Genomic DNA, 17,856 nt, shown 5'->3' on the forward strand with positions numbered 1-17,856 from the left:
CGGCCATATTGCAATAATAGGTCAGCTTAACCCCAAAATGTTCTGAATAATGGCACTCTTTGTGCATAAATTTGTATGTGCATTGCATATGTATACCAGGTAATATACAAACATTTTACAGTTACTATACTTTTTGTTTTGGCCAACCATCCGTTGCCAACACAAGAATGAGTTTTTCTCTCTGAAATTCAACATCAAACGAAAAAAGAATCTAGTAAATGAATATGATTGAAATCATTGATCATCATTTCACAAAGATGTAATGCCATAGCGGATCAATCCTCTCATCCTTCCACTTCATCACTCGATTGCGCTGGTTCCAGAACCGGAGGTATGCAGTCCACCTTGTAACGTACCACCTATTCCAAGAAAAAAATAATCATAAATTTTACCATCACAAGCAGAAGAATGGTCAGTTCGATTAAAAACCGACCGATTTTAACCAAAATCGAATTAACCAAATTACTCTCTTTAATTGAATTAACCAAAATCTTAAAGATACAAAACAGGACCAACCGATTAGTCAGTTAATTTGGATAAAAATATTTGGTTAGCCGAATTTAAATTGTAACCGAACCAACCAAACTAATTGAATTAACTGAAATAAACGGGTTAACTTTAGTTTAACCGAATTTTTGCTCACTCCCAAGTCCTAATCACAAAACAGTTCAAGAAAACAACCCAGTGAGTTCTTACCTTCTTGAAAAATGCTGAATAGGAATTATCCCAGACAAGTTTGTAGTGTCCTGCCATGACTGTGCAGAAGTTCCCCTGTAAAATTAGAGTGACATAACATTTGTGAGTGACAAGATTCTATTTTTTGAGGGATGATTAGACAAAAATTCAAAAACAGTAACCCACTTGATCAGCTTCGTAGCGTCGGTAAGGTAATATCAGCTGAAGATTGACGAATTCATGCCAAATGCACATAAAAGAACAAAATAAATGAGTGAAGCTGCAAAACAAAAATAATTTGGCAAGCTAGGACCATACCCCAATCTTTCAAATATTGAATTGAAGATGGAAGTATTGCGCAATTGAAAATCGAATGGAAGCATTGATATAAGTTACTTATAACACATGCTTTCAAATTTAACTTACAGTCTTGTTTCCAGAAGGATCCATATACTCCACACTAAATCCAATATCCTGAAACATTAATGTGAAGATTAATACAAAGGAGAAGTGGTTAAGAAACATGCATAAACTTTCATCTCATGACACAAAAGTGATATCATTTTTCGTCGCTATTGACGTCATTATCTGATATTTTATGATCAACTGAAAGAGCTGAAAATGCACCCCCGTTCTGCTAAACGGGGATGATAATAGTTATGAATTGCATGCTGCATTCACGAGACCTGTAGTTTATGCAAGTATTGAGTGATAACAATAATTCTGATTGCATAACAAAGAATATAAATACACAAAACAATGATGTGAGCAGTTAATGAAGAATACTAATAAAGATCAAGAAATGACCCCAAATAATGCTGAAATAACAAAGAATATAAAAATTCCAGAAAACCCAAACCAAGGGAAAAAAATACTAAAAATTTCAGCTCTATAAAAGAGTTAAAAATTATACCAGATTAATCTTCCCTTGTATAAGAGAGAAATCCCAAGCTATGTACGAGTTTATCGAGTCCACTGCCAAGGAAACCTACAAGGGAATTCAAATAGTAAATGATGTCAAATAATTGAAGAACATAGAAAATATCCAACCAAACTTATAGCTACAATAATCATAATTCCATAATGAGAACAAACGATCTGAAGAATCATACAACATAGCTCTCTAAACAAACACTTGGGCTTATCGAGGAGAGAGATTAAATATTTTTACACAATTTATAGTCTTCCCTTCAATTTCTCTTGCATGTCCAGGGTTGGATTGGATTATAAGAGCAAATGGTAATTTGCAAGACGCACACGTCTAACTAAGATTATAAAGCTTCATCTACTTTCTATGTGATTTATTTTTATGTGTGTAAAATTAACTAATTCGCAGCATATACTACCCATTTCAAAATCCAAAGAAATGGGAAATCAACTGATAGTCTTACATAAAATGTCTAAAACATTTTGCCGTTCGCAGGAAAAAAAGTTATGCTTTAACATAATTATGAGATGGAAAGGGACTCAGCCCATATATGATGTTTTCCTTCCCTATATTGCTAGAAATAGGAATGAATTCCACCCTACCTAAGTTTCACTGTAGAATAGATGTTGATGAAATGCATATGGCGTTTGACTGAACTGACATATTAATTATCAATGATTTTGCTCAATCAAGGCTCAAAGAAAAAGTAACATCATTAAAGCAAAGCAGGACTAAGTCATTGTAAGTGGTCCATCTAGCAAATTCATCATACTTCAACTTCCTCTATTCTTCTAGACTTCAGGATTCCCACATGCTATGCAACTAAGTTATAATACTGCAAATTTGGGATAAGCAACAGATTCATTGCATTTTTTATAGTTCCATATCCATTGTGGATGTATGACAGGAGTCATTTCAATCCAGCACTTAACAATGTTCAAAGGGCCACACATAAAGTGCGTATGCAGATACATACATAGAAGATACAAATTCAGAGACTGCAGATATAATTCTTAACTCACCTCGTGGGTTTTCCCAGCTGGAACACTTATCTCTTTAAATTCGTCATTTGACCTGTAAAGAATAAAATATAAATTCAAACCCAAAACACTAGCAAATTAGCAATCATTGCTATAGAAATCTGATAACTTACCTTGCTTCTGATGCACCAGCAGCATCTGCTGAAATAAAGAAAGGGGAATTTGCAAATACCTCACTGACAAAAACAAACACACAATTTAATATCCACTTATAATATGACCAAAGTTCTCCATAAACTGCATGCATAGACGTGTTCATGTGCTACACAACTGCAGAAGAAGTAACATCAAGCCACTAGTCAATTCCAATATAATAAGTTAATAACTGTTTAAATACTACTCATGCAGTGAAAGAAATAGAATGTCCTCATGTAACTGTTAAGTAAGGCCTATGGTAGTGTCAAGTGCGACACTCATTTTACCAACAAGATTTTGATTTTCTCATTGTTTTGTATTCAAATCCATAATTTTCAATTTTTCAGTAACTAATATATTTTCTTAATTGAAGACCCCAGTTTTACTATTTACTGTTTACCTTGAAATTTTCTTCCTAGAGCATTAACCTTTATAATACACAAAAAAAGGAAAACCTCTTTGTAGCCTGGATATAGTTTTCTCAAAGTGAAGACTTAAGAATCATGACTCACTGGATACTTTCATTTGACTATGAAGGCTTGCAACTCGGTGCGTGCGAGTATTTTCTTTATCTTTCTCTGTTTTAATCTTCTTCACATGCCATTATTTTAAATTCAACTAACTCAAAATAGCTTGTCCCAAACTAACTGATTAGTTTAATGGTCCATTTTTTCTCTATTTTACCTTGTTTAGCCTAAATTCAGAGTGAGGTGCTGGACACTGAATCACATTTTGCAGCTTTAACCCCACATGAATTTTTGTCTTTCTATGATCTAGTCAGTTTTATTTCCTAATACATTCATATGACCATATTGAGTATGGATGAACCTTTTTAAAGGATAAATCAACTCATTTTTACTGTATTACCACATACGAGAAATTCTTATGTAGACTCAGTCTACCACGTCATCCGTGGACTAAGCCAATCATATCATAACACCTCATTAAAATGAGCGTATTCTTGTAATTTCGTTTGTTATTTACATACACTTTTGAATAATGATATTATAAGAATACCCTCATTATGATTGGTTTAGTCTACGGATGACGTGGTGGACTGAGTCTACCTAAGAATTTCTCTACCACATACTTATTTCCTGCAAGTCCACTCATAAATGTCATGTCCTCCAAGGCTACTACAATCAAGCAATTTGAACTAAGCAATTTAATTTCCTGATACATCCCTATGAACATATTAAGTTTGGATAAACCTTTTTATAGGATAAAATGTATTACCACGTCCTTATGCTTCAAGTCCACACTTAGATAGACATCACGTCCTACGAGGCTACAAACAAAATGGGTCTAACAGAGTCCTAATTTTGTGTATATAGTAGAAGCATCTTCAGCAACATTCCAAAAGCTCTAAATAATTTTAGGAATCCCTAACGGGCCAACATGCTCACAAGCAAACATAGAGAGTCTCCATACCCGTTTATCACTTTCCCAAGTTAATCAAAATAAAAACAACCATGGATCTTTATAGAAGAGATTATAATTCCTTTAATTCTGAAAACATTACATGTAGAAAAAAAAGCATTGGCAATGTGACAATGTCTTTTCTAAAACTACCGCAAGACATCCACCTGTATTATGAACATAGCAACATAATCAATGATTTATAGGAGATATGTATTCATGAATAGAAGAAACACCTGATGAAGGAGATGAATCTCTCAAACTCACGACTGTACACATCCACAGCTTGTTCCAAGATAGCAACTTCCGGACCTTTTCTGCTTAATTGAAATAAAACAGGTGCCAAGGAAGAAAAGCAATCAAAAGAAATGTTTATTCTATCAGGATCAGATGATAGACATTGATTTTCTAGCAAAACCATTAATACATTCAAAAAGTAGCTACTAAAAATAAAGGAATATATCTCACAATTGTCTAGCCTCAAACCTCCCCAATGATAGTAAAAGCAACAGTCTTATCGAAAGGACCATCTTCGTAAGGCTGTATAAAGGTGGTCCATAACGTTCCCTTTGCTCTTCCATGGGCCTACAAATAAACAATAAAATATCTATTTAAAAATGATGCCTACAGAATTATTGCATGATCATTTTGATCTTGGTATTTAGCTGTAAATATCCATCAATGTATTGTTAATTCTGAAAATATGAAGGGCTCCATACCCATCATCATCATTTATTGTCCGCAGAAAATCTAGTAAAACCTGCATGAGAGGAATTGAGATCACAAAGATATAAGCCTTTGAAAATAAATTCTTCTTACAAGGTTGCATCTTAATCATTCAAATCAAATAGAATTCATTGCTGTTAATCCTTAACTTCAAACACAAGTCTATAATACTTCACCACTAACACACACAGACAGGTATCATTTATATCTAAATGCAAGAGAGCAATAACAACACAAAAATTATGCTCAAGATACAGGAATTACATGACTAAAGAGTAAATTTTGAAAAATCTAAAACAAAAAATTAACACAAAAGAATTATGGAGGATAGACAATAAAAATAAATAAAACCGTGCAAAATTGTAAACTGAAAAAGGGATTAAATAACTAATGTTGGAAGGGCAAACAATATCATGTCTAGTAAAGAACAATTATGTGAACATGTTGGTCAATTCCACGGAACAAAGACAGGGAAGGGATAGGGCAAGAATATCATACCTGAGGAACTCCTACCAAGTACTTCACAAGAGTTTTATATACACCTGTAGCAGAACCAAGCAGTGCTAGTTGTCTCCTCCTGGGAATAATCACAAGTACAATCATGACTAGTTAGATGAGAACAATCCATGCCACAATAGTCACCAAACAGACCAAGGGTGCCTCACCTGTCCATCTGTTGCCTCCATAACACTGCATACCGATCACGTATACTTCCACCAGAATTGACCAAAGCATCAACTTCTGCTTTCTTACTCTTCTCTGACCTTTCTTTTTGTTGTTTAATAAGTGTCCCCCGGAAGTCTTGAGGCATGTAGGTCATAACTGCAATGATGTTCACGGGTAGCTTAGTCAACTGAAAATACAAAGCTTGGCAGTAGCCTATTTATCTCTGCAGGAATTTCTGAGTTTATCAAGGAAAGTAGTAGAGAGGTTTCCTTTTCTTGCTAAGGTAGATGCTTAACTTCTATTTTACCATAGGTAGTATAATTAGTACTTCATTTTTTTTTTAAAGTTCAATAAACTTGAATAGAAAGAAGTATGGAATCTTTAGTATAAAAATCATTGACAATCTTTTGAATGAGAAACATGCACTAAAATTCAAGAAAAGTCCCAGCTGCTAACTAAAATATCAGGGAAAGTAACCTTAGTCATATAGCATAATCAGGAACAAGTTTTAGAAACTTCACATTTATCTCTCAAATATTGGACCAAAAAGCGTCAGAAGCAAATAGCAATGTTAATGGTCTACCATAAAAGAGCAGAACACAAATCCAATCCAGAAAAATAAAAAATATATGAATTTCCCACGCTAGAAATTACTACTTCATCTCCACATCCTTCAAGGTCACTGAAATCAGTTGAGACGCTGATCTCTTCTCGTAAACATCAAGAAGATAATTTTTCATCAAAACCGATCATTATGGTTTATATCTATTTGTAATTCTCTATAAATATCTAAATCGAAAATAATAGAAATAAAATATAATAAATAGAAAATATAACTAACTCAGTTTTCTTTGAAGATAAAATAGAAATAAGGGTCTATTTCAAATGAACTCAAAGGTCAAATATTAGTTATTAGCAAGTAGGAAAACAGTTGCTAGCTTAGGAGTCTTAAACGACATCCCTTTCTAAACACTACAATGAGCTGCACACGATTCAATACAACAGAATGCAAAACTTTCACCAACATGAAAAAACATCAAACAAGTCGCTGACTAATTTCATCTCCTCTGACCAAACACACTGAACAAAAGAGCATCTTCTGTAGCTCTGGCTTCAATTTCAAGTACAGTTGTCCTTAATCATTCTTTACCCGGTAGCCTTTCATAATTTTTTTTTGAGATATATGTACCTTTATCTAACCAATCATCAATATGTTAATTATATATTTCACCTACAATAACCTAAAGACACTTCCAAACTCAATTACAATGTCAGATCCAACTCGCTCTTCCAATACTAATTAAAATGTCAACTTGACCTGTTCTATTTACTCAACATATCTACAATAATGGCTATTTAAAGTAACTGTAGTAAAATTAATACATTAAACTCGGCAAACAATAAATTCAAATAATCGACAACAAAAAACAGAAGCGCATAGAAAAAACACAAAAAAAGAAACAAGACCTGTGCTAAAAACACGATCAGAGTTTGTAGCCTGAAAAGACTCCAACATCTTCAGTGACTTTTGAAATGAATCTCTTATTTTGCTAATAACAGTACCAAGTTCACTGTCTTCACCTGTTGATGCCTGTAGAAAATACAATTATAAAAACAATGCAGTAGCAAAACGGCTACAATTTACCAACAAACTTACAGGCGCTGGCCAGCGAGAATTCTGAAGCATGAACAAAATTTCTTCCATATGTTCTCGATTCTTCCACATATTCTCATCAATTTTATGAAGCGGATCGCGCTCCACTTCTTCTATTACTAATTTTTCATCTAGAATTAAATGAATTTAAGTAATAATTACAAACAATTACAGAAAAAAATGAAAAAAATAATGAAAATGCAAAGAAAAGAAAATTAACCTGGAGAAGGAGGAGAATCTTTAATGAAATCGGAAGAAATGGAGGCAATCTCAGAAATGAGACGTGAAATATCGTCGGAGAGAGGTTGAAATGGATATTTATCGTAGTAAGATGCTAAGAATTGCCTAGTGATTGGCATCAGACCTTCCGTCGACGCCATTGTTGGCGAGCTTCGATCAAAATTCAAAAAGAAATCAACGTGAAGACGACGACGACGACGGTAGTATTTGTGTTCCGATTTCTATGGGATTTGGAGTCGACGCTAAGCGAATTCGTTTCTTCAAAAGGTACATTCATTGGGCCGTTGATCCGCTTATAGCATATTCTTTCTTTCTTTCTTTCTTTCCCTTTCCCAGTTTTCCCAAAAATTATTACTATATTTTAAGTTTCTTTTAATATTTAATTGTATCAAAATAAATTAAACCCTTAGTTTTTTATTAATTTTAAAGATCTTTTTATAGTTATTTTATTTTTTATAAAGTAAAAATTATTTTGTTTCACCCTTTTTGAAAATTTCCATCTATTAATAACTTTTCTATTACGACAACGTTTAATGATAAAAAAATATCCGATTTTTTCTAAATTATTATTTATAGTTTGATTTAAAAAAAATTAATTTTAATTATAGTCATTTAAATCAAAATACTAAAATTTAAATATATTTTTTATTTTATTTTTAAAAAATTTATGATAAAAATATAAATTTATTTAATGTATTTAAATTTTAATTTGATCTAATGATTATAACTAATTTTTTTTTGCCAAAAATAATAATATATAAATATATAAGAAGATAGGCTATCTCATGAAGAAAATGACCCACCTTAAACAAAAAAATAAAAGTGGACTTAGCGGCCTACTAATTGAGCCATCTAATTATACATTCGATAACAAATAAAAATACCAATATATGGATAATTTGCTAAACGAACGGTAGAAATATTTATGAAACAATAATAATCAAAAAATAAAAATAAAAATAAAATAAAAATTACTTACCGCAGTACCGGCCAAAGTGATATAGTATTACCTTGATTTGTAGAGATGCAAAAACTGAAAAGTTGGGATTATCCAGAGCAAGACACACCAGTACAGTCGACCCTCTAATAATTAATATTCTATAAACTAATAATTCTAATAATTAATAGAAAATTGAGAGAACCAACTTCGTTTCACGTCGGATAATTAATAATTCTATTATTTAATAATTAATAATTAATAAAATTTAAAATATATTCTATATAAATATTAATTATTAGAGAGATTTTTTTAAAGAAATATATAACAATTGATGATTTATTTGAGGTAATACTAACCTTAATTCATAAAGTAGAAGTTAAAATACCATCAAATTATGACTTTCTTATTTTTTTAAGAAATTTTAAAATAAATTATTAGATAAACAAATTAAAGTAAGTAAAGTATCTCTAGTATAAAAAATATTTAAAATTATTTTACTTTATGAATACAACTTCTTAATAATTATTTTTTGATTTGATATCAATTGATATTTTTTGAATTGAATAAAAAATTGTTTCTTTTAAATTGAGTGACTGTAAAGTGTATTTAGTTAGTTTTTTTATACTATAATATTAATATTAGGTCTATTAATGTAGACGTTTTAAAATATTTTTTATAATTTTTTTTATATAAATTCAATAAATTAATAATTCTAATAATTAATAAACTTTTGATCCACCATATATATTAATTACCAGAGGGTCGACTGTATTGTGTACCTGATCATTTAAATTAGGCCAAATGTTATAAAAAAGTCAAACCTTTCACAAAAAATTTCACAAAAGTCTTGACCTTTCAATTTTGTCGATTTTGGCCAAAAACTGATTATTTGGTTTCACAAAACTCCTGACCTTTTAATTTTATCAATTTTGGCCAAAAATGAATTATTTGGTTTCACAAAAAATCTGACCTTTCAATATTTGGCATGCCACATAGGTGCCAAATAGACGTCACATAGGCAAATTGAAATCAAATTGAGAGTTGGCCACAATTGAAACCAAATAATTTGTTTTTGGCCAAAATCGACAAAATTGAAAGGTCAGGACTTTTGTAAAATTTTTATGAAAGGTTTGGCCTTTTTACGACATTTGGTCTTTAAATTAAAATTAAAACTTAAAAATTAAGCTAAAATTGATTACACAACCCCAAACCTTTCGATATTTCTTCACCTTTTTCCTACACTAAAAAAAAAAAGGAAATGTTACGAGACGAACCTCCATAACGCATTTCCATTTCTCTCAGAACTTTCCACAAACATCTAAACCGCAATTCAATTACTCCGATCACACCCGCCACCACCGCCGATGGCTCTCGAAATCACCCAATCAGACAAAGCAAAAACGCTAGCAACATGGCTAGCAGTAGCAATCGGCGTCTCACTGCTAGGTTTATACATAAAAAACAACGAATTCATTCAATGGCACAAACTCCGCAAGAAAAACAAGAAGAAAATCCGCGTTTACATGGACGGTTGTTTCGACATGATGCATTACGGCCACTGCAACGCTCTCCGTCAAGCGCGTGCATTAGGCGACGAGTTGATTGTCGGCGTTGTTAGCGACGCTGAGATTATTGCCAATAAAGGACCGCCAGTGACGCCGCTGCACGAGAGGACGATCATGGTTAACGCCGTTAAATGGGTTAAGGAGGTTATACCTGACGCGCCGTATGCTATAACGGAAGATTTCATGAAGAAGCTGTTTGAAGAGTATAATATTGATTATATTATTCACGGTGATGATCCTTGCGTTTTGCCTGACGGTACGGATGCGTATGCTCTTGCTAAAAAAGCCGGCCGGTATAAGCAAATTAAGCGTACTGAAGGAGTTTCCAGCACGGATATTGTTGGTATTTTTTTTATTCATTGTTTATCAATTGTTAATTGTAAATTGTTAAATTATAATTGTTATTGTGATTTGATTTTATTAATGAATTGTGTGAATTTTATTGATTAGTTAATTTATTTGAATAGGGAGAATGTTGCTTTGTACACGAGAGAGATCGATTAGTGATAGTCATAAGAATTCATCTTTGCAAAGACAATTTAGCAGTGGTCATAGTAAGAAATTTGAAGATGGTGGAGCTGGAGCTGGCACCCGCGTTTCGCATTTTTTGCCTACTTCCCGCAGGATTGTTCAATTCTCGAATGGCAAGGTTTAGAACTGGCTTTATTTGCCTATATTTATTTTCTTTAAGGTTTTGTTAGAGAAATTGTAAAGATGCTAGACTTTAATTTAAATAAATTGTTTAATATTTATGTTTGGAAAGGTTGTTGTCGGTAAAATTCAATTCTTTTGATTGGAAACGAAACGAAGTAGTCATGCCGGAATTTACATAAATTTAATTGATTGTTTTTTACATCCATTTCTTTTGTTTTAAAGAATTTTACTGCTTAAAAGTTGGGGTTCAATGTGTGGGTTTTCATTTCCTTTATTAATGACTTTCTATTTCTGGTGAACTCGGAGACATTTCATTTTTTCGATGAAGCATCTTTTACACTTGTGGTTGCAGGGTCCAGGTCCTGATGCTCGCATTGTTTATATAGATGGTGCTTTTGATCTTTTTCATGCTGGACATGTCGAGGTATGATCTATGAATAAGCTCTTCTTTCAACTCCTCAATCCGAATGTCGCAATTTCTCTCCATTTTGGTGCAACCATATTTTCTATAGTTGTGCTCATATGTTCCTAAATTGCTGGCCAATATAGATTGCATGTTTCTGCTTCTTAATAAACTTCTTTGCGGTGTCAACATGGTACAATTCTTGAACTTTTAGATGCTGCCACTTGGTAAAAAAATTATGATATCCTGCTGCAGCAATGTGGCATTTGGGCCTTGAGGTTATCTGTCCTTTTCTCCCTCTTTTGTTGTGGCTTTCTGGACTGATGCTTTATGAATCATGATTTACCTAGTTGTGTTGCAAGAATTTCTTGACTTGATACTTGAACGATGGCTGTTACAAGAGAGCATAGATGAAAGATCTAAATATTGTGACAGTGTGGGTAAGAAGTGGTGATTGAGGAGGGTGAGAAGAGAAGTAGTTAATTCCCTTTTTTATTTATTAGATAGTGCCTGTGTCAGGTACTTCAAGACTTGCAAATACAATGAATGACAGAGAAATAGGATAGACAATAATAATGTATTAACAAAAGCTAATCACGATAGTTCACAAGTTGAACCCTAAGGCAGTAACTATAAGCAGAACTCAGATCAGTCCAATGAACTTGGCCCAAATGGTGCATTAAAGTGGTTTGATATTGTATGTGTGGATGGTTGATTACTTGATTTGTATACTTGTGTTATGCCTCGGTTAATCGCCTTAGAGTTTACAGTACGCCAGATCCTGGACACCATAACATGTACAACAATTTTATAAATAGAGGGAGACCTGATTACAATTAAATAAAAATAAAATGTTGCTACTCTAGATACAGAATTTTTTCATGGATGGGATATTGCCAACATAAGTGCCATGTGATTAGTTGGATAATTAGTTTATGAATGCTTTATTTGATTGTGGTGCCTTGCAGTCTATAGTACTCTAGCCCCTGAATTTTTAAGACTTGGATCAATGATACAAGTTGAGGAAGACCTGACAAGGCATAATTTAATAAGACTAAAAGTCTGTTACTCCATATACAGCATGTTGTCATGGATGAAATGTTGCATATGTAAATGCATGCAATTAGTTGAAATTTCGAAGGCTGGGTGGACTTTGTAACCATTCTTTGTTGTTCAGATTCTCCGTGTTGCTCGAGGGCTTGGGGACTTTCTTCTTGTTGGAATACACAATGATCAGACTGTCAGGTATTTCCTCTTGTGTATTAGCTTTTTATTGATGTTTTTCAGTGCATATTTATGTGTGCTTTTGTCAAAAAATTGTTGGATTTATTATTTTATATATTGCACTTTGTACTAGAGAGGCTGATTATAAATGTACTTGGTTCATCATCTGGTTGCCAGGTTTCGGAAGATACAAAGATGTTTTTACTGCTTATGTATGTTTTATAAGTTTGTAAGTTGGAGTAAGATTCTTATCTGCTTGCTAGATCTCAAAAGATAGCATGTAATCCTTTTATGTCTGCTTTTAGGAATTCTGCAGGGTCTCTTTAGCATTATTTTTAGAGTCATTGCTAGATTAGAGTGGATATTATAGCCTTTTAGCCATGGGGTGCAGTAAGAAAAGAAGAGAAGGATCAGGCAATTAGTTTGTGCTGGATGGTTTGAAACGAAAATAAATAATTTAAACTATTACATGTAGTGGTATAATTTTTTTATTAGTTTTGCGAGGAATGTGCTCTGAGTAGGAGTGGGCGTTGAGTAATTGCTTCATCTTTTCCTGCTTGTAAACAACCAAAACAAATGACTTTCTTTTCCATTTTCAGTTCTGTTAGTATTCTCTTTTATTTTTCAATTTACATGAAGCTGGAGTAGTATGAATGTCATGATTCTTACAAAAGATATCTATGTCATGATTCTTACAAAAGATATCTGATATTGGGATTGTGACAGTATGAGCATTTTCCTTGAGAGACTATAAGTAAAATTCATTTACTGGTTTAACAATGCTGGGCAATATTAACTGTCCTAAGCTAATGATCAAATAGAAGTGAATGAATCGGATATTTCAGTCATCATTTGATCTCATTTTTTTAAATCTGTTTTTCCTTCATTTTTATTGTTATTATATTCCATGTTTTTTTATTGACTATGATTTTATAGTGTTCTACTGCACATTTCAATTTTAAAGCATTGCTTAATGTCCATGATTAATACTGCAAGTCTAACGTGTGAATAGGTAAATAATCCTGTTTCTGAAGGCATTTTTCTATATGTATATCTTGACTAACTGGTCAACCTCTTTTAGTTTATCTGTCTGCTTGGTTTTCTCTGCATTTTGCTCGACTTCTTAAAGTTTTCTGTTATACTTTTTTTCCCTGCACATTTTTATAGCATGTTTTAACATTTACAATGAAATGTTCTTGTTATGTTTTGAGAAGTTGGTATTTGTTCTAGAAAGTGTTATTTGTTTGTAATGATCACAGATGCTATTATTTTTTGGTTATTGCATTCTTGATTGCTTCATGTGCTCTTGTATTTTTAGTCCATCACTGATACCAAGTTATAGGTGGAATAATATTTCAGAATTTATATTGATCACACTTAATTCGAACTGGAGCTTTTACCTAGAAGTTAGCGCAAACACTTGCGTCTTAGTTTGCTTGATGATTTCTAATGTGTGGACATTAAGCCAAGAATGTAAATTTTTTTGGTGATGTAATCTCTTATTCATCTGAGGATTGTTGAAAATCCTCTTCTCGAAGCATTATGGTTCATTATTTATAAGTATATGATGCAAATGTTTTTGGGTGCATGGACGTCATTATCATACAAAAACTTATCTTAGGTGGCGGTCTGTATTAAATACTCTGCAATCTTAATTGTTGACATGTCTCACATTGTTGAAAGATTGATTTTTCTTATCATTTAGTCAAAAATGGCTTTTGCTAGGAAATGTTAATGATTTTACTTTCTGCCACATTTGGCTGAGCATTCTTTCCTTTTTCAAAATGGTTCTGCAGTGATAGAAGAGGAACACATCGTCCTATTATGAATCTTCATGAGCGAAGTTTGAGTGTTTTGGCTTGTCGATATGTGGATGAGGTGATAATAGGTGCTCCATTGGAAGTTTCTAAAGACATGGTTAGTATACTATTTTCTTCTATTTGCTACATTGTGGAATATCTATGGTGAAAACATGGCAAATGCATCTTAGGAGTTGATAGTTGCTATGAATACAAACATTCAAGAAAGTGCTTTTAACAGAAGCTGCAACAACAATGTCCATTATACCTTGTATGTTGTGGGTTTTATTAAAAAGACACAGGTTGCATGTTGCTCTTATGGGTTTACGTAGATTATTTGTTGTGGAATACAAAAAATATAAGTCAGACAGAAGGGTTTGGCGAAGGAGATTATGTAGTTAAGCTATTTAATCTGAAGACCTCTCCTTACTTTTGGCTTTTAAAAGGATAAAAATGGACCCTTTCAAAATGTTACATCTGCTTGATTATTCGACCCACAAATAGTTCTATCTAAAGAATTAAAGCTTAGCTAGCCACTGTCAAGGATTGAATTGGTATGCTTTTATTTTCCATCTATGAAGTTTAAACAATTTTACTCTGATTTAAATTGGAGTTGCACTTCTGTGATTTAAATTGGAATTACACTTTTGTGATTTTTTATAATTTTGTACTTCACCTGCCAACCGCTCTTAGAAATGCTTGTATTGTTTTTCATGCCCTTGGTAAATCATAGACACCAATTTAGTCCATTGAACAAACATATTATTGGCAAACTTTTAATAAACATAAACACCCTTGTTTCCTTTCCAGTCTGCTCAAGTGATTTAGAGAAAATTTCGACTCATCAATAATTGTTGGCTGCAGATAACAACCTTTGACATCTCTCTAGTTGTACATGGAACAACAGCAGAGAACACAGATTATCAGCAGGTAAATAGCAACTATTTTGCTACTTGCGAGGAATATACATGTTGACTAATTACTTTTTGAGAAAAAAGTTTAGTATATTACACTCTTTTTATGAGTATTTTAGTGAACTGGGGTGGGTTTCCAAGAAGGGTTTCTGTGTGCTAACATGGTTTGATTTTGCAGGAAAATTCTAATCCTTATGCTGTTCCTATCAGTATGGGTATCTTCCAAGTCTTGGAAAGCCCTCTGGAAATTACAACCACCACAATAATTAAGAGGATTGTCTCAAATCATGAAGCGTACCAGGTTTGCCTCTGGATTTATTATATGTAGAAATGCATAAAGATGGAGAAAATAAGAAATAACTTACAGCTGCTAACTTTACATGTCTACATTAGTTGAAGAATTTCTTTTTTTAAATAGCTCTACTTGGGACAAAACTACAACACATAATTTGTAGCCTAAGTTTTTAAAATGATATTTTATAGCGCTCGTCAGTGTTGTTTAAGGCGCAAGGCGCTCTCAAGGCGAGATAGCCATATATCGCCCGAGGCGAGAAGCGCTAAAAAAGCGCTCGCCTTATCGAAGTAAGGCGCCTATACCTAAAAATATTAAATATATATATTTCTATATATATTTAGTAAAAAATCACTGGATTTGGGTCATTAGGATTTTGCATGTAGTTGTATTTCCATCCCGGATCCTTCTTCTTTTCAGTGGGTGTTGAACCATCAGTGCATGGTTGAGGTTGTCTATCCATGGCGTGAGAAGAAAGAATAAAAGGCTCTGCTCTTTGTTTTTTACTTAACGTATATTTTAATTTGAAGTTATTGTGTTTTACTTAATCCTAAACACTTAAATAGAAACTAGAATAGACTTTTAGACTTCCTAAAAGACTTTTAAATTTCCTAAGTTAAATCCATTTAAAGCATTAATTAAGGCATTAATTAAGGCATTAATTAAGGCTATCAAATAGGAATGTCTAGATTAGAGTAAAAGTCACCTAAAAAACGTAAAAAACAAAAAATTCAAAAAAGCGTGTTTTTTTCATATTCCAAGGCGAGCCAAGGCGAGCACTTAAGCCAATAAAGCGCTCGCCTTTCTGAAGGCGCCTCGACTGGAAGGTCTGGAGGCGCCATCAGTCTGTGGCGCCTCGCCTGAGCGCTTTAGGCGCTCAGGCGAGCGCTTTTAATAACACTGGCGCTCGTTTATGTGTTGTGCGGATTTGATCGAATAGAGGTTTGTCTGTTCTGTGCAGAAACGAAATGAGAAGAAGGCAGAAAGTGAGAAGAGGTATTATGAGGGCAAGACTTTTGTAACTGGTGATTGAGCCAAGGCCAGGCACATGAATATTAGATCTTAGGTGCGGTATTTATATAGAGTCGCTGAAATAACCTGTACTAACATTACATGTGGCGTAATGGGTTGTGATTAGATCACATGCAATGCAATTGCTGAGTTAGTATTCTTCAGGGAGTTAGTTAAATTTGTAATTGTTTTGTTTGTAACACTGATTTTGGAGTTGGTTCCGATGCATTTGTAGCGAAAATGAGGCATGGAGAAGTAGATTTGCTAGAAAAGCCATTGCAGGCAATAATATTAGAAGCAGTGTATGAGGAACGCAGCGCTCATCTATGTGTTGCATTGGTCTCCATGTAAACATTATTATCAATGCAATACCTGGAATAGTTTTATTAGCGACATTCAAATAAGAACTCATTATCTCCATCTACCTTGCATTAGATGGGAACTTTTTGAGTTTTACATTTTAGTATTTTGTTTTTAGAATTGCTTTTTAAATTCTACTATTTGATATTTATATTTTATTTTTGTTAATAATGCTATTTTGTTTTGGCATTTCTGTGGGATTTTAGTTTGTGTTGCAAAACTTAACTTTGTAACAAGCCATAGATTATGGTCATTTTGTTTCCCGATAATTAGATATGAGGAGCGTTTGTGGGATAAATAAATCTATGATCTAGCAGAATGCTGCCTAGCGCTTATATCTTTGAGATATAGTTCATTAGTTACATTGGTCAAGTTTACTGTTAGTACGATTTATGTCTTTTAAAAGAGATTTTAAGTTTGTATGGTTTTGATAAAATAATAATTTTTTAATTCATCAATTCGGGATCAATTTTATCATAATTTGACGTCAATTAATTAACTGGTAAAATTGACAAGAAGTTGATTTTTTTTTTAAAATTACGAATTTGAATTATTTTAATATTATTCTAAGTTGGAGGGTTGAAATAATTTTTTTTTGGGTACATATTTCATGAGATTTCTTAAACGTATCTTAACTATGAAATAACACCTCTAATTTTTTTTTACATCCAGACTAGTTCTCACTCGAATAGTGTAGGTATCACAACATATTTTGACTTGTATATGGTTCGAACCTATAATTTTATTTAAACCAATATAACTTTTTAACGACTCACTTGCATGTTGAGGTTAAATTTTTTTCGCAAACGACAAAGATTAGTTACATTTAAGCATGGAACATTTACTTGGATTAGTCCGTACATGTTAGGCCTAATGGTAGAAAAAACCCAAACCTTTGCAACTTGTTGCAATTATATCCAAACCTTTTAACTTTTGTAATAATATCCAAATTGCATTTTTTTTGTTGCAATAATATCCAAATTGCATTATTTGTAGCAATAATAGTCAAATTGATGGATAAATTTGTTATTTTCAATTAAGATATTAGGCTATTATTATTTTTTAGTGTATAATAATATAGTAAAAGTCTCCAAAAATGGCAAAAAAACTCAAAAAAAATCACATAAAAAGTGCAATTTGGATATTATTGCAACAAAATAATACAATTTGGATATTATTGCAAAAATTAAAAGGTTTGGATATAATTGCAA

At 32.7% G+C, this 17,856-nt stretch overlaps 2 protein-coding genes across 3 annotated transcripts; one reads left to right on the forward strand and one right to left on the reverse strand.

Annotated features, from left to right (window-relative positions):
* Positions 1-38: 38 nt before the first annotated feature.
* On the reverse strand, positions 39-7,818 carry LOC126688147 (uncharacterized). Of its 2 annotated transcripts, none has more exons than XM_050382752.2 (15): positions 7,464-7,818; positions 7,247-7,374; positions 7,057-7,180; positions 5,589-5,745; positions 5,422-5,500; positions 4,917-4,957; positions 4,666-4,782; positions 4,434-4,517; positions 2,757-2,819; positions 2,626-2,677; positions 1,589-1,663; positions 1,102-1,149; positions 862-897; positions 697-771; positions 39-359 (listed from the first exon to the last, which is right to left on the reverse strand). In XM_050382752.2, the coding sequence occupies exons 1-15, from the start codon at positions 7,621-7,623 to the stop codon at positions 285-287; spliced, it is 1,314 nt and encodes a 437-aa protein (XP_050238709.1). In that variant the 5' UTR covers positions 7,624-7,818; the 3' UTR covers positions 39-284. The 2 variants fall into 2 exon arrangements, with proteins under 2 accessions (XP_050238709.1, XP_050238716.1); XM_050382759.2 differs by having other exon boundaries at positions 4,434-4,514; positions 7,464-7,817.
* Positions 7,819-9,625: 1,807 nt separating this feature from the next.
* On the forward strand, positions 9,626-16,674 carry LOC126664750 (ethanolamine-phosphate cytidylyltransferase). The gene is made up of 8 exons (XM_050357289.2): positions 9,626-10,331; positions 10,456-10,637; positions 10,995-11,066; positions 12,223-12,290; positions 14,066-14,186; positions 14,933-14,998; positions 15,161-15,283; positions 16,236-16,674. Exons 1-8 carry the CDS (start codon positions 9,788-9,790, stop codon positions 16,305-16,307), a joined length of 1,248 nt encoding a protein of 415 aa, XP_050213246.1. The 5' UTR covers positions 9,626-9,787; the 3' UTR covers positions 16,308-16,674.
* The last annotated feature ends 1,182 nt before the right edge of the window (positions 16,675-17,856 follow it).

Source organism: Mercurialis annua, linkage group LG1-X, assembly GCF_937616625.2.
Source record: "Mercurialis annua linkage group LG1-X, ddMerAnnu1.2, whole genome shotgun sequence".
NCBI lineage: Eukaryota > Viridiplantae > Streptophyta > Magnoliopsida > Malpighiales > Euphorbiaceae > Mercurialis > Mercurialis annua.

What these genes read in the sequence shown, in the direction of transcription:
- LOC126664750 (XM_050357289.2), top strand. Translation starts at nt 9,788, where the DNA reads ATGGCTCTCGAAATCACCCAATCAGACAAAGCAAAAACGCTAGCAACA. An exon ending in TTCATGCTGGACATGTCGAG is followed by an intron (nt 11,067 to 12,222) that starts GTATGATCTATG and finishes TTTGTTGTTCAG; the next exon opens with ATTCTCCGTGTTGCTCGAGG. An exon ending in TGGAAGTTTCTAAAGACATG is followed by an intron (nt 14,187 to 14,932) that starts GTTAGTATACTA and finishes TGTTGGCTGCAG; the next exon opens with ATAACAACCTTTGACATCTC.
- LOC126688147 (XM_050382752.2), bottom strand. Translation starts at nt 7,623, where the DNA reads ATGGCGTCGACGGAAGGTCTGATGCCAATCACTAGGCAATTCTTAGCA. An exon ending in CAGCTGGGAAAACCCACGAG is followed by an intron (nt 1,664 to 2,625) that starts GTGAGTTAAGAA and finishes ATTCCCTTGTAG; the next exon opens with GTTTCCTTGGCAGTGGACTC. An exon ending in GACGCTACGAAGCTGATCAA is followed by an intron (nt 772 to 861) that starts GTGGGTTACTGT and finishes CTAATTTTACAG; the next exon opens with GGGAACTTCTGCACAGTCAT.